This window comes from Carassius carassius, chromosome 3 (genome assembly GCF_963082965.1).
Source record: "Carassius carassius chromosome 3, fCarCar2.1, whole genome shotgun sequence".
Classification (NCBI taxonomy): domain Eukaryota; kingdom Metazoa; phylum Chordata; class Actinopteri; order Cypriniformes; family Cyprinidae; genus Carassius; species Carassius carassius.
The window spans coordinates 31,696,380-31,712,315 of record NC_081757.1 but is presented as its reverse complement, the minus strand read 5'-3'; the positions used below and the strand labels follow the sequence as shown (position 1 = coordinate 31,712,315).

General features: G+C 41.2%; 1 protein-coding gene across 2 annotated transcripts in view; it reads left to right on the top strand.

The window, feature by feature from the left end:
- The window catches only part of LOC132125002 (B-cell scaffold protein with ankyrin repeats-like), a 338,644-nt gene that overhangs the window by 61,400 nt on the left and 261,308 nt on the right, over positions 1-15,936 (top strand). For both annotated transcript variants that reach the window (XM_059536208.1, XM_059536200.1), the window contains exon 3: positions 8,884-9,008. In XM_059536208.1, coding sequence (XP_059392191.1) covers positions 8,884-9,008 — 125 coding nt within the window. The remainder of the gene's footprint in view (positions 1-8,883; positions 9,009-15,936) is intronic.

The following is a 15,936-nucleotide window of genomic DNA, read 5'->3' as shown; positions in this document are numbered from 1 at the left end:
GCCCTCTTATACTCACGCAGTGATCAGCGGCAGCTGGATGCAATAATTGCATGCCAATGTGCATTGGCTCGTTTAGTTTACACTCGAAGTAGATTGGTCTATCGAAGCGATATCCCATATTCGTCGGTCACCGACGTGGCGTCGAGAGTGACCGACTGAAAGGGAACTCGTTACTACCCACCTCTGCTGTGGACTACCATTGAAATTGGTAAAAACTATTTGGGACCATGTTGATCTGACCATGTTTTAAGTGTTTGTTTTTTTTTGTTTGTTTTTTTTTGTTTAATTGCTAATTAACCACAGACTGAACAAAATTCAACATTGCTTGGTAATTGGTCAACAAGGTATTGATAGTTGTGTAAATATTGGTATACTAACAGTTGTCTGAAGTTTTGGTTGATTGTAATCCATTATATACTGTACTAGCCCTATCAAAGTTATCTGACATTATCAAGATGAATTTGTTCTGACACAGTTTAACTCTGAGTTCTTGATATTCCATGCAAATATTCAATGCAAGCATATTTCTGAATAAAAGTGTTTTCTAGCAGCATCATAAAAATTACAATTCAACAAAATATGCTTAATAGTCAAATTAACTTTACATGAAAGACATAAAGGAGGAACTTCACCTATTAATAAAAACCCATGGGTAAGTCTTGTGTGCCCCAGTCTACACCTAGTGAAGACAACTTGATTTAAACAACTTGACTGTCTTGATTTAAAATTATAGAAGCTACTTCTTTTTATACTTGGCTTTATTTCATACAGCTTAATATTTTTTTATTTATTATCATGTTCTAAACTATAGCAAATAAACTGTGATAATGTGAGAAATGTTGAAGGTGTCTGAATACATTTTGGTTTGATTGTATATTTTATTTTACACTGAAGACTATGCAGTGCTATTTTACATTTTATTATTCGGTTTCTGTACCTGGACACCTACAAACTTTAACAAGTTTAAACATTTTGTAAATAGCACAAATAAATAATTAGAATGAACATACAAATTAAACAATTTCAAACAGGGCCCACTGGTACAACCTGCACTGGGGCCCTGCTAACCCCAGCTACGGCCCTGTTTTATAATATGTATCTGTACTTTTACTCAAGTACTTGATTGAACTTTAACGATTGATTCTTCACATCCTCTTACTTTGGCAGTAAAGAAAAAAAAAGAAAAAACAGAAAAAAAAACGGATTTACCCTCACAGTGCAGTGCAGTGCAGTGCGGTTCAACTCCTCAACATGATGCTATCCACAGGAATCCACTACGGTGTTTGAGGGAGTTTTCCCAGGTATGCGTGTGCAACAACTGGGTGGACAATATGCTAATGTTTCATGTTGACATCAACATGAAACGGCTTGGGATTCATTTTAAAAATAACTTGTTTAACTGATTCAGAGTGTACCATTTTTTTGAGAGACAATAACTTTATAAACAGTTCACTTTCAGATTTAAAACTTTGCAGGATGTTTTAGTACAGCTGTGTTATACACTGCGTGAAAAGTAATTTTCAAAAATCCATAATAGGGGCACTTTAAAAGTGCCCTTTGGCAAGCCAGTCACAACACTTCTTTAGTAGTCAAGTATGTTCTGATGAACAGAAATAAATGTCATAACCCGCCACTAAGGCTACAACCACACGAAGCCAGAGCTTTCCCTATCCAATCTTTTTTCCCCTCATCTCAAGAATCCATGAAACCGACACAAAACTATGTAGTATACATGCCAGACCAGTATGTGGCACAGTAACTCTGCCATAGAGGAACAATAAAAATGGAAAAATGGAAAAAACTTGGACTATGGGCATAAACCTTGCATTCAGTATACAAATGAACATGGGACAATTTATTAGTTATTTAATAACCAATCATTCAATCATTCATTAATAGACAATCATTCAGTGTTTGTTCATGTTTTTGTTGTTGTCACGTGATGTAACAGTGTCTGACTAGGGGCGAGACGTGGGTTGATGATGTCATCATTTCAGAAAATATATGGATTCACTGTCTACGTGAAAACACAAGGGTGGCATTTTTCAGATTTATCCACTCTGGGACCCGATTCCAAAAAAATGGTTTGACTCTCTCAAAATGCTGGATCCATGTGGACGAAGGGCCTATGCAATACAAAATGTATACATATACAGCTAAATGCTCCTTAGCATGAATGGGGCCTCAATGTCTATCAGGCCTGATATATCAGGCCTAACGGTGTGAGCATGTACAATTCCTTACAAATTATAAGCAGTAGTTCCCTTTCAAAGCTTCAGTTCGATGCATTGGGAAACGTCTAATTCGTGACCAGCTGTGAATAATGTGTCTAACACATCGAATGAATTGACCCGGTGGTAATATATCCTCGGTTGATGACGTCATCGGGGCGCGTGCCCGCAACACGGGGATATAAATAGATACGTCACAGGTGCATCAACAGGTCTTTTGTTTTCAGATCATTCTGTGCATGTGTGCATCAGGAAGATTCTTCTCGTCGGCTACAGATCTTCGTAGGATGGGTCAACGAAATGGTCAGTGTTGTGTTCCTCCATGCTCTCGTCCTATGTATCAGCTGGATACATGTTTACTGTTTTGTTTGTTTGGGGGAAGAGCACGCGATTCTGGCTTTAGAGACGGGCGAGTGTGAGCATTGTGAACTGCTCTCAGTGAAGATGCTTCGTGCTCGTCTGAACTATTTTCAGACTGCACCCACGTTTTCATCGGAGGGCTCTCGTGCGGATTTGCCTGACGAACGAGCGACGGGCTCGTCCCTTTCGCTTGCGGTGTCACCGGATCCACGCATCCTCTCTCGTGATCACGAAGCGCGCTCTGGTGCTTCTTCGGTTCACGAAGAGGATCATATATCTCTTGGGTCTTCGGGCCATGAGCAGCCCACCTCTGAGCGTTCCTCTCGCGAGAGGAAATCGGTCGAGGAACTGCTCGAGGTGGTTACTCACGTGGTGGACAGGTTGCAGCTTGACTGGCTATGCGAACAAGAGACCACCAAACGTAGTAAGCTGGAGGATAGGTTTCTGTCGGGTGGTACGAGAGAGAGACCACAACATCATTCTCTCCCCTTTTTTCGAGGACCTCCATGATGAGCTATCGAAGTCATGGATGCGAACTGTCGTGGATGCGAAGTCGCGGGGGTATTCGGAGGTCAGGCTGGTGCTGCGATGCACACTATGGCAGTGTTATGGCAGTGTACCAGGCTGACCTGTTGAAGGACTTGAGTGTAGGCAGTACAATTGACGAGGAAGTGTTCTCTGAGCTGTCTCTCTGTGCGACCAAGCAGATGGCTTGTGCCATTGGCCGATCGATGTCAGCTTTAGTCGGCACGGAGAGGCAACTGTGGCTTAATTTGACGGGCATTAAGGAGAGGGAATGTTTGTTTCTTTTAGACTGTCCTATTTCTCCATCAGTCCTGTTTGGCAATTCGGTTAATACGGTTGTCAACAGGTTTAGGGAGGTGAAGAAACATGAAGAAGCGTTCGTTCAGTTCCTTCCTCGCCGCACTCAAAGGGAGGGGTCATCAGCCACCCAGCCTCACCCCGGTCCTTCAAAAACCAGGGAGGTTAAGAGCAGAGAGTGGCGAACCGTGCTCCCCCTCATAGGGATTGGGGACAGGTTAGCCGTGCTCAGCAACCTCCCAGGCCAGACATCAGGACTGTCCTTGATAAGAAGAGGAAGTCCTGATGCTCTGGTCACTTTGTGTAATTCGGGTGGGGATGTGGTTTCCAGCGAGGTATTAGATGTTCCAGTGTTTCTTGCCGTCATTCAGGACAAGGAATATCTAACATCCCCTCAAAAGGAAGTATTAAAATCGGTACCACTCTCTGTCTGGCAGCTTGGAAACTTCTGCCGGGCATTTCTGTGTGGGTGCTGAGCACAGTATAGATAGGATACAGGATCCAATTTATTCGTCATCCTCCACATTTCAACAGTGTGGTCTCCACTTCCGTGAAACTGGAGCTGATACAGGTACTGTCTCAAGAGCTACAAACTCTTCTGGGCAAAGAGGCCATAGAACATGTTCCTCTTCCAAGGAGAGAGTCGGGCTATTACAGCAGATACTTCCTGGTTCCCAAAAAGGGCGGGGGAGTGCGTACAATCTTGGATCTTTGAGGCTTAAACCGTACAGTCAAAGCGCACAAGTTCAAGATGTTAACCGTCAAGAAGTTCGTGTCGCAAATTCGGCATCGCGATTGGTTCATCACGATCAATCTGAAGGACGCATATTTTCATATAGAAATTTTGCCACAACAAAGGGAATTCCTGAGGTTCGCTTTCGAGGGCAAAGCTTACCAATTTCGGGTTTTCCATTTGGCCTAGCCTTATCACCCCGCACGTACACAAAATGCATGGATGCAGCACTGGCTCCATTACGACTCCAGGGCATTCGCATTTTGAATTACATTAACGATTGGCTGATACTAGCACAATCGCAAGAGATGGTGCTACAACATAGAGACATCGTGTTAGCTCATCTAGTTTCTCTGGGGTTGAGACTCAACACCGAGAAAAGAGTTCTCTGTCCTGCCCAGAGAATGACTTATCTCGGGATCGTTTGGGATTTTTTCACGATGCGGGCACAACTGTCTCCCACTCGGATCGAGACCATTCAGCAGACCATGAGAAAGGTCAGGCTAGGCCAGGATCACACTGTTCGTCAGTATCAAAAGATTGTTTTAGGTTTCATGGCTTCAGCATCCACTGTGATTCATTTGGGGCTGTTGCACATGAGACCGTTTCAGTTGTGGCTAAAAGCCAGAGGATTTCATCAAAGAGCCAATCCTCGTAGGCGAATAAAAGTTGCGCGCAGCGAGCTTTGTACACTATCTCTGTGCCTCAGACCCCGGCTCCTTGCCTTGGGTCCCACTCTAGGGGCACCTTGTTGTCGCAGATTACTAATGACAGATGCCTTCCTGATGGGCTGGGGAGCAGTCTTGGATGGCCACCCAGCTCAAGGAGAATTGGGGGTTCATCAGCTTGATTGGCACATCAAATGCCTCGAGCTGATGGCCATGTTTCTGGCTCTGAAATATTTCCTCCATCATTTGAGGCGCTGTCATGTGATAGTACAGGTGGACAACACAGCGACAGTCTCTTGGGCCTGTGGGGATGTGGGAGCAGATTTACTGTCCAGACAGGCACTACCAATGGGGGAATGGAAACTCCACCCGGAGGTAGTGAAATAGATTTGGAGAACATGTTATGAAGCAGAGGTGGACCTCTTCGCCTCCCATTCCCATCCCATCAGTGCAATGTCCCCTCTACTTCTCTACTTCTCCAGCCCCCCTGGGTCTGGATGCGATAGTGCCACGTTGGCCAAGTATGGTACTCGGAGATAATATCTCTCCTCGACGGCTCGCCATGGGCGATTCCGGAGAGGAGGGACCTTCTGTCTCTGGCAGGGGGCACGATATTCCATCCCAGGCCCGACCTGTGGAATCTTCATGTTTGGCCCCTGAAGGGTACCAACTGAGGAACACAGTGAACATTCTTAGTGCTAGGGCTCCCTCCACCAGACAGATCTTTGACAGGTGGTGTGGTACACAATGTTGATCCAGTCAACTATGGAATGCCGAAGCTGCCAATTTTAGAGATAAATAAATACATAAATAAATATGCAAATAAATGTAAATAAGAATAAATAAATACATAAATATATAAATAAATATACATAGAAAAGCAAAAAAACGAAAATAAATAATTATTTATACATTTATTTCCATATTTATGTATATATTTATTTTTTTCCATATTTATTTATTTATTCTTTTATTTATTTATACATTTATTCATTTCTACATTTATTTATTTTTACATTTATTTATCTATACATTCATTTATTTATACATTTATTCTTTCTTCATTTATTTCTACCTACATTTCTTCCTGCGTAGGGTAATGAGGAGGGCGTGGTTTACCTCAGACATAGCAATCGAGCTCAGAGTAAGCGAAGGCGAAGGGTTGAGGCCACTGTAACGCCTATTGTGTGGCGAAATACAATTAGTATAGCTCACTGACGTTGATACGGTCTGTGACTGCGAGGTATATGGTCAAAATCCTAAATCTTACTGTGTGACATGGATAGGCTACTCTTTATTCCGGACATGGCCGTAGAACATCGTTTGGTCTGGATTTGTAAAATGTCCGGGGCTAACAAACGTGAAACAGGGACTCTGCAGTGCTTAATTTGTAAATTGCGAGGTCCCAGAACAAAGCGGGGTAACGGATGCCGGATGCATGTGATTGCAGGAGGGAGAAGTGATGGAGCACTCGTGCAATCACATTGGTCAGCAGTTTAAGTGATTGACTGCATGCATCAGTTGCTTTTAGGGTCTGTATGTTCATGAATAACATGGAAATGCCATGCAATTTTAAAACAACAATTTCCAGGCCTAAAAACGTTTTGAAAAAAATGTGGAATTTTATTTTACAAATCTCTGTATAATAGAGTGCTAAATTTCGGTGGGGGACTGTGTAGCTATGTCGCATGGTTTTAATAATTCTCGCAGCTTTCAAGTTTATAATGAGGGAAATTCCTGCATTTATTCAACATAGCTTGTAGGTTTGAATAATAAAATTAATCCACGCAAAATTTAAGATTAAATAATTCATTCGAAACCAGTCTTCGAATTCATGAACTCTCTCGCGCGCTTCTCATCAGCGCATCTCGTCTGCACAGTGACCTGCAGCACGCTCCGACACAAGACTTCACTCGCATCTCGGGACAGCTGACAGAACAGTCACTTGACTAATCGGGTCATTGTTGCATTGTCACAAAAATGTATAATTTGCACACATTTATAAGCATTTTAAGCCATATGGTACTCGTGCGCTCCGAAGGCTGTATTATGTGCCTCTCACAGTCACATCCAAAGTTCACGCGTATAAAGCCGCCTCGCGAGTAGCCTATTATATGAGTTATTTTTCGTAGTTTGTTGAGCTTAAGCAATCAAATACACACAATATGATGTCTGTTGTGGGTGTTGACAAACAAAACAATTTCATGGCACACTCTACTTAAACACATGGGGAAAAAAAAAAATAAAAGGGGGAAAAAATCAATAATTAAACAACACTGAGTCGTCAGTGTTGGTATTGTATCGGACACTTGCACTTAACATGAGGCTATATGAAAAACAAGCTCAAATGGAGTAAACAGGTTTTTGCTGGCGAATGAGGAGATCTGTGTTTTGTCTGTCAACAGAACGCGCGCATCTGAGGCAAGTGCATCGCATTATACGTTTTCATCAACTCTTACAGGTTATATAACGTTTATTGTTGCTGGCATAGTTTGACCAAACTCCCAGCCACAATCATTCCCTTTAAATAGACTCCATAATGATTTGCCAGCTGATGATTATGATGATAACAATAGCCTAAAAATAAATAAATGTATGAATAAATAAATGTAGAAATGAATAAATGTATAAATAAATAAAAGAATAAATAAATAAATATGGAAAAAAATAAATATATACATAAATATGGAAATAAATGTATAAATAATTATTTATTTTCGTTGTTTTGCTTTTCTATGTATATTTATTTATATATTTATGTATTTATTTATTCTTATTTACATTTTAAAATTGGCAGCTTCGGCATTCCATAGTCAACTGCCACATTGCTTCAGTTCTGGACTTCATGCAAGAGAAATTGTCAACAGGCACATGCCCTGCCACTCTTAATGTTTATGTGCCCGCTATTTCGGCTTGCCACACCTTGATTGATGGGAGGCCACTTGGGAGACACCCTCTGCTCTCTCGCTTCCTTCGTGGGGCCAGACGACTGAAGCCTGCAGTGAAAACCAAGATGCCTTCTTGGGACTTGCTTTAGTTCTCGAGGGTTTGGTTGAAACCCCCTTTGAACCTTTAGAGTCAGCGTCTGATACGTCTGACTTTAAAAATGTTTTTTCTCATGGCAATAACTTCTTTGAAGAGAATTGGGGATATGCAGGCTCTGTCTATCTCGCCATCATACTTTGCCCCAGGGAGGGTAAAAGTGATTTTGCATCCGCATCCTGATTACTTGCCTAAGGTTCCGTTTTCGGCCGTACATCCGGTCATTCTAGAGGCCTTCTGCCCTCCGCCATTCACAACGCCGGAGCAGGAGAAATCTTATAGACTGTGTCCAGTCTGTGTTCTTCAGGCTTACGTCCACAACATTAGCCAGTGGCGTAAGTTGGAGCAGCTGTTTGTCTGTTATGGTGGTGGTAACAGAGGAGCAGCTGCCACCAGGCAGACCATGTCTCACTGGGTCAGGGATGCTATTGCTTTGGCTTATGAGGCATGCGGTCATGCTTCACCTATGGGTCTTAGAGCTCACTCCACAAGGGGGGTCGCTTCCTCTAGTGCTTTAGCAAGGTGTGCCCCCTTACAACAGGTTTGTGATGCGGCAGGTTGGTCCTCTCCGCACACATTCATGAGATTTTATAGTTTGGATGTCCATGCTACTCCGGTCTCTCATGTCCTTGAGTCAACATCACAGGCTAATGTCTGAGGTCTTCTTGTGGTTTGATAGCACACCTGCACAACCTTAGGGGTCCAGACATTTTTCAAGCACGGCGGCGTGGGTATTCTCTTTCCCAATGCGCTGAGCAGTGCAGCATCGACTGAAGCTTTCGAACGGGAACGTTCACGGTTACTTAACTGTAACCTTGTTCCCTGAGAAAGCGGGCCCCGATGACGTCATAAACCGAGGCTATATTACCACCGGGTCAATTCTATCAACGTGTTACACACATTATTCACATCTGGTCACGAATAAGACATTTCCAAATGCGCTGAGCAGCGCAGCATCTCATTCCGCTTTCTCAGGGAACAAGGTTAAGTAACCGGGAATGTTCAGTAATATAGTGTGTTTCTCCAGGTGGACAGGCAGCAGCAGAGGATGGAATATCACTCCAGAAGCTGAAAATACAGAAGAAACTGTCTAGTGGTGCTCTGGTCACAAATCAGTCTTTACTGGTTCTACCCAGCCGTGTACCATGTGAGGTGAGACACACAAAAGTGTAGAATGGATTTTCAAAAACAGAAATCTCCCAGGTTTCATAAAAAATATCTCCAAGGGCTTAGATGATACAATATAGATTACAGCACGCAATGTACAATGAAATTAAATAGAATTTACAGCGTAACTATTTGTAACTATAGAGTACAGTACCTTCTCATAGGTATAAGTGAACAATATGCAACATTTGGGGATAAGGGGCAATAACCTGCAAAATTATAAAGCATTTATACTCTAAGTATTTTATAACTAAAAGGTACCTATTCTAATCCACAATGTTCCGCGTGATCATAACTTAAAGATGAACGTACGTGTAGGTAAAGGGAAACAAGTGGGGAATAATGGGGTAATGACTTGGAAAATTAAAAGTATTTACACTGTTAGTATTTCATAAGCAAGGTATAACTATTCCAAGATTATGTGGTATTTATAACCTACTGTGTTAGGCAACAATGTTATTATTTATAACAAGTTGCCTTATTGTAACAACACAAAATATATGATGCAACAAATTTTTACACTATGTACTGGTTAGTCTACTTATTCTATTATTACAACATATATCTTACATGGCATTGATGCAAATAGTAAACTGTAGTATACTATATTATAATTAAGTAATTATAGTGAAGTTAAAAACCACCATAGTTTTTATAAAATGTTACCACAGTTTACTAAAGAATAAAAGCTATATTATTTACTAGTGCTATTTATGTGGGGTCATGGAGATTACTGAACAACTCAACTGAAAGTATGGGGTAATTATGGGATGAGCTTCTGATATGATTTAGTTTAGAAATTGCCATATGAAAATTTACCCGATGAAAGAGTATTGGCTCTTATGGTCATCTCAGAAGCGAGTCAGGTCACAAGCATTGTATCGGCGAGGTGCAATACAGTGGAAAAGCAGATTACCTGTTAGAAGAAAATATGATGTTTATGAACCCAGGTGTCAAATTATGAACTCTTGTTCCTTGATGTTTTATGGCAGTGGCCATTTTGCGAACAGGATATAATTCAGCCATGGGGATTTAGCATGTGCTTTGAATTGTTAAAGCAATCTTGTTTGGTCCTTCAAGCATTCTGGTTGTTTCACACCTTTGAATAAGAACAAGAATGATGAGAGGAGAGGCATTACACTCTTTTGTTTTGGGATGAAAGACTCTTCCAAACATTTATCCCTATTGTCATCAATGGTTGCTCAGGTTGCTCAACAGATCAAAATGGCAAACAATTATCCAACAGCAGCAAGTATCCAATCCATGCATGCTTCTGAAAAAAAGTGCTATGTCGGGACATGTTCTTTTTAGATCCTAAGAGTTGCAGCACATTTTCCACTCATGAATGCAAAAGAAGGAGCAGTACATACGTTTAAGAAATAAAACAAGAAAGTTCTAAGAGAACTTACATGAGTTAAAGTGATATCCATGCAGTCCAGTTCCTTAACTGTGAATGAAGTTGTTCCCAGACCTGCATGCTTAACCCACTGTCTGCTGACTGTGTTGTTCTGCATTTGGTTTGCAATGTGTTACCCTGACTGCTTGTATCAAACATGTATTGAAAAGCCAGGATGTAACTTTTCACATGAATGTCCCAACTAGTCTAAAATCCTCTAAATCTTCTAAATTATTCTTTCGTCTTTTCTTCAAATGTCTCCTTCCTGACTTTCGGGGCCTGTACAACAGTGTTTATGCCGACACCTCGCCATGGTCTGATCTATATGTTACATATAGATCAGACCATGCTACATGCTACATGTTAATGTCTCTTACTTTCTGAGCAGGAAGGGGCCAGGATGTCTACCTTTTAGTGGTGGAAGACAAAACAGCGTCATGTTTTGGGGTTGTACTTTGTTTTAGGTTGAAAGACATCCAAACACATGTTTATCTGATCTATGGGCTAAATGTTAATGGCTTAGACAAAAAAAAATCAAAGCATTTGAGAAGACCATTACTCTCCATAGGCGTAATGGTTTTTAAACTGTACAAACTACTATCGCCATACACCCAATGCTGTACCTAAACCTACCTCATAGGAAAATATTAGCAATTTCTGAAATTCATTAAACAACATTAAAGGGCAAAATTGTACACATTGTGTTGTAGCCAATTTTGATATGTGTTATGTTTTTTGTTGATGGTAAGTTGCATGGGGGTGACGTTCTTCCACCTGCACACTAGGGGGCATAGGCAGGGCATTACGGTAGTTGTGGAGGCTATATGAGTACGACACAGGTAAACCAGTGGATGAGAATTACAATCAGGATTGTAACAACCACATAGTTTTTCAACCGTGTATGTGAGCAGGTGTGGATGTTTGTGATGGATTTTGTCATGTTCAGCTATTAGCACCATGTTTAATGTTGCTTGCATACGTATGAGCTCAATTTACATCAGTAGATGCAAGCAGCAGTGTTTTTAAGTAATTCTACTCTGCATAAAATAAAGTGTTAATCGAGTGCCATGGCAGACCTGATTTCTTGCACCATTACGCGTTGGAGACGACTTCAAATTCCCTTAAGTGTTTTTTTTTTTTTTGTGGTACGATCGCCACTACACATTGTTTAATTTTGTTGTTATTTAAGGAATGTATTAATTTTAATCCAGCCCACAGATAGTATGTGAAATGTAAAGTACAAATATACATTTCACTTAAAGCTTTATTGGTGTAAATGTTCATACCTAGAACACAAAACATTGTTTTGGGGATACAGATGAAGCTTCATGCTAATCAAGTAGTTTTATTTTTTTTCTGACCATTTGTAGGTATCATGTCATTTTAAATGATTTACTAAAAGATTAAAAGCACCAGAACCTGGGATTTTCAGCATGAAAGAGTTGTACAAGCTGAGGATTTTAAACTATTATCATAACTTCCTTTTGACCCTAATAAACTGGTAATGAATTCTGTGGCAGATGAAACAGTATACTGTTCTCATAATATGTTTAAATAGCTGCACTAAAACATTTGTGAGTATTTTTGCATGCCAGCAGATTTTTTGGTCTAAAAATCACAATATTGTTGACAGACTTTTTTTTCATATACCCCTAGATTTAGACATATTGTCAAGATTTCGGATGGTCATTCAGTTTGTTGTTAGTTTGTTGGGCTGTGTATGTTTTTAGGTGAAGACTCCTCTTTGTGAGCTGTCATCATAATAGGAATAAATGAAAATTAAGAAATTTAGTAACAGTCTTTCTCTTAGAGATTTCTTTTAGTGCAACTTCACAAAGTGCGATCACATGAAGCATCAACACAGAAAGGAAGTCTGTTTTACCCTACAAACTATTACAACTAAAACAAATCAAACTATATCACTGAAAGCTGTACATTGAAGTTTTCACGGTCTTGTAAAGAGTATAGATATATTTCATCTATAGCCTTTTGTACTTTCAAGAGACCAAATCATAGAGAAATAGATATGTACTCTATAAGAAATAGAGTACAGCAAGAAAATAAATGTTTCTTATGCATACAGATTTTGTAAATTGTGAAAGATTTTAAATGATATTTTTATTACTCCACTAGATGTAATCATCTTGTTCAGATAGCAGATGAAACAATTCACATTTCGTTTGCTGTATTTAAAAAAAAAAAAAACTCCTCCATAAGTTTATGCCAATTCTCGTATGGGAAAGGAGCATATTGATCACATACCTATTCATTTAAGGAAATTATTAAACATTTGACTGAACTTTTTAATTATTTTGACAAACCTCCATTTCAAATTATTTTCCTTGGGGTGTTTATCAACAGAATCTTTTTCAACCCAATGTCATTATTCGTTAAAGAATGTTATCAGTTACTATCGCCATCTTCTTTGACTCAAATAAAGCAACATCTCTGGTGTAAGTAAACATCTTGAATGTGTGCATGTGCTAAACATCTTTGTTTCTCAACTTCAGTCATATTTGTTAGATGTAATGAAAACACATTTGAGAACTATGATGTTCAACACTTTTGTAAAGGTTCTAGAAAAAAAATCTAATATAATCTTTACATAAGACATTTTTTTCTACGCAAAACAAATTGACAAAAAAATCTTTTTTTCAAACTTTCAGGTGATGAGTTCTTTCTGATTGTGGTCAAACATGCAGTGTATGTTCATAGGAATTTATGAACAACTACAGCAAAAAAAATTAATAAAAGGATAGTCATTCTGGATGAGTCCTTTTTTGGTTGTCTTTTCCGACCTTATCTACGATCCTGTCTACCTGTGTCAAAAAGACACATAATAGCCCTTACCTTAACTTGAAAAATGAGTCTTGTCATTTTCTGTTTTGACTGTTACACTTAATACAAACCCATCTATTACAAATAAAGTTACACATTAAGGATGCCACAGACAGTATTTCCTTTGTCTTGGTCTCTAAACATTGCTACAGTAAATAAATCACAAATCACATGCAGTTAATTAGTTAAAAGGGACACTTTTTGAGCATTTTAAACAGTCTCCACCAACACACAGACACGTTTCACTGTATGTATTAATCTGACCAAAAGGTTTAACTTGGGAAACACGTGTGACTGCAACTGCGAGTTGTCATTATTTTGTCTTAATAATTGATCTACTTTTATTTAAAAAATATGGCATTAAGTTACTGTCCTCAACAGCACAGTCCCCTGAAATATTGTAGTATATCTTTATTTATTTATTTTTCTAAATATCTAAACGTATTTAGCTTAAATGTTAGTTGTTAAGTATTTACAAATTTGTCAATCCTGATGTCGATATTTTTAAGAACATTTGATATAGTTTAACATTTTATTGCAAATATTTCACCAAACCTATAGGACTGAAAAATAGGTTTACCATCAGTCCACATTTCAGCTGTTAGCCAGAAATGCAAGTGAACATTCCAAGGTTACGAATGTAACCCTAGTTCCTCGAAGAAACGAGATGCTGCGTCGAATGCTTTGGGGAACGCCCTTGGCAAAACCGACTCTGAATATCATTTGCAATCTGTCAAAAGGAAGGGCGTGACGTCATGGGCAGGGTGAAGCAATGACCAGGAAGCTATAAAAGCACATGCCACGCAGCTATCTTCAGCTTCGAGTAGGGAAGCAAGCGCTGGCAGGGGTGCTAGGAGTATGGCGATACGACGCAGCGTCTCGTTCCTTCGAGGAACTAGGGTTACATTTGTAACCTTGGGACGTTCCTCTTCAGGAACTCTAGCTGCGTTGAGCGCTCTGGGGAACGATGTGCCCACGCTGCCAGACTTACTAAAATCCCTGCCTAGTGTGTATCCGAAGAGCACAGCTAAGGCGAGAGAAAGACGAGCCGAGAGTAGCTCGCATATCTATGTTGTAAAATCTGACAAAAGTGGAGGCGTGGACCATCCCGCAGCATTGAAGATGTCCAATAAGGATACACCTGCTAAGAAGGCCTTAGAGGCTGCCATACCCTGTGTAGAGTGAGCCTTGGCTCCAAACAGCGGGGGAAGACCAGAGGACTCATAGGTAACATTGATAGCCTCAACTATCCAATGACTAAGGTTCTGCGTAGTTGCAGAAAAAATCCCAATTTGGTGGGACCATGGCACACAGGCCGTCGGTCCGTCTTTGTCCACAGGGCAGCTCTGTGGATGTATGTATCTAGCGCTCGAGCTGGATACATACAATTAGGAGGAGAGCAGAAGGCCTGCAGTACTATTGATTGTGGTGTGACAGAGGGATTTTTTTTTTTACATAACCTACTCGAGGGTATAAGAGTGATTTGGCCATGGTGGGCACAAAGTCTAGGTAGGTAGGGGCCACTGAAGGGGCCTACAGTTTAAAGGGTCAGATGTATATCTGAAATATCTTGAATTGGCTCAAAAGGAGCTTACACAGAGCCTCTAAAACCACAACCAATCCCAGGAGAGAAACAGGACTGTACTGGAGGCCTCAGCCTCAGTGCACCATGGAGGAAATGTGTCACTATGGGGTGTCTACCGACTGATTGATCACCAGAAGGGACATGGTAAGCTGCAATGGCCACCACGTAAGCCTTTAAGGTGGAGTGGGTTAACCCTGCAGAGGGCCTGGCTTGTAGAAACTCCAGAACTGTACCAATTGGGCAGTTAACAGGGTCAAGCTGGTGGCCTCTAAGAGTTTCCACCTCAGGGCGTTCAGTTTCCTCGTTGAGGGTGCTATGGATTGTAGGAGGGTCTCGGCAACCTCAGTTGAGGGACTGGATGCTATGAGTTGTGCCCCCTCAGGAGCCACACCCACAGTTTCCACAACTCCGGGCAAAGGTGAATTATCGTGCCCTGATCTGTCCTGATCAGAATCTCCCATTGAGAGCCGTCGAGGAGAGAGATCAGATCTGAGAACCATACTCCGCATGGCCAGAATGGGGCTACTAATAGAAGATGCACCACATTCCGGCGAACTCTCGCCAGAACTCCTGGGAGCAGAGCAATAGGGGGAAAGGAGTACAGGAGTACAGCCAGGTCTGTACCATAGCGTCCAGTCCCAGAGGAGCTAGATGAACTAGAGAGAACCAGAGCGGACATTGCAATATCTCTTGAGTCGCAAAGAGTTCCAAAAACTCTCCATATCTGCTTCACCACCTCGGGGTGAAGCCCCCAGGGCCTCGGCCCCTGTCTCGACAGTATGTCTGCTCCCACAGTCAATCTCCCAGGAATTTACACTGCTCCGAACGAGAGGAGTTTGTTCTGGGACCACAGAAGGATCTGGTGTGCCAGCTTGTACAGGGGGCGCGAAAGCAGATCTCCCTGGTGACTTATATAAGAGACCACCGATGTGTTGTCGGTGCCCACCAACACATGGTGTCCTCTCAGGTCTGGGAGGAAATATTTCAATGCTCGATACACAGCTAGCATCTCTAAGCAATTGGTATGCCATGTCTGATGGCGACCGCTCCACAGACCGTGGGCAGGGTGGCCACTCATGACCGCACCCCAACCG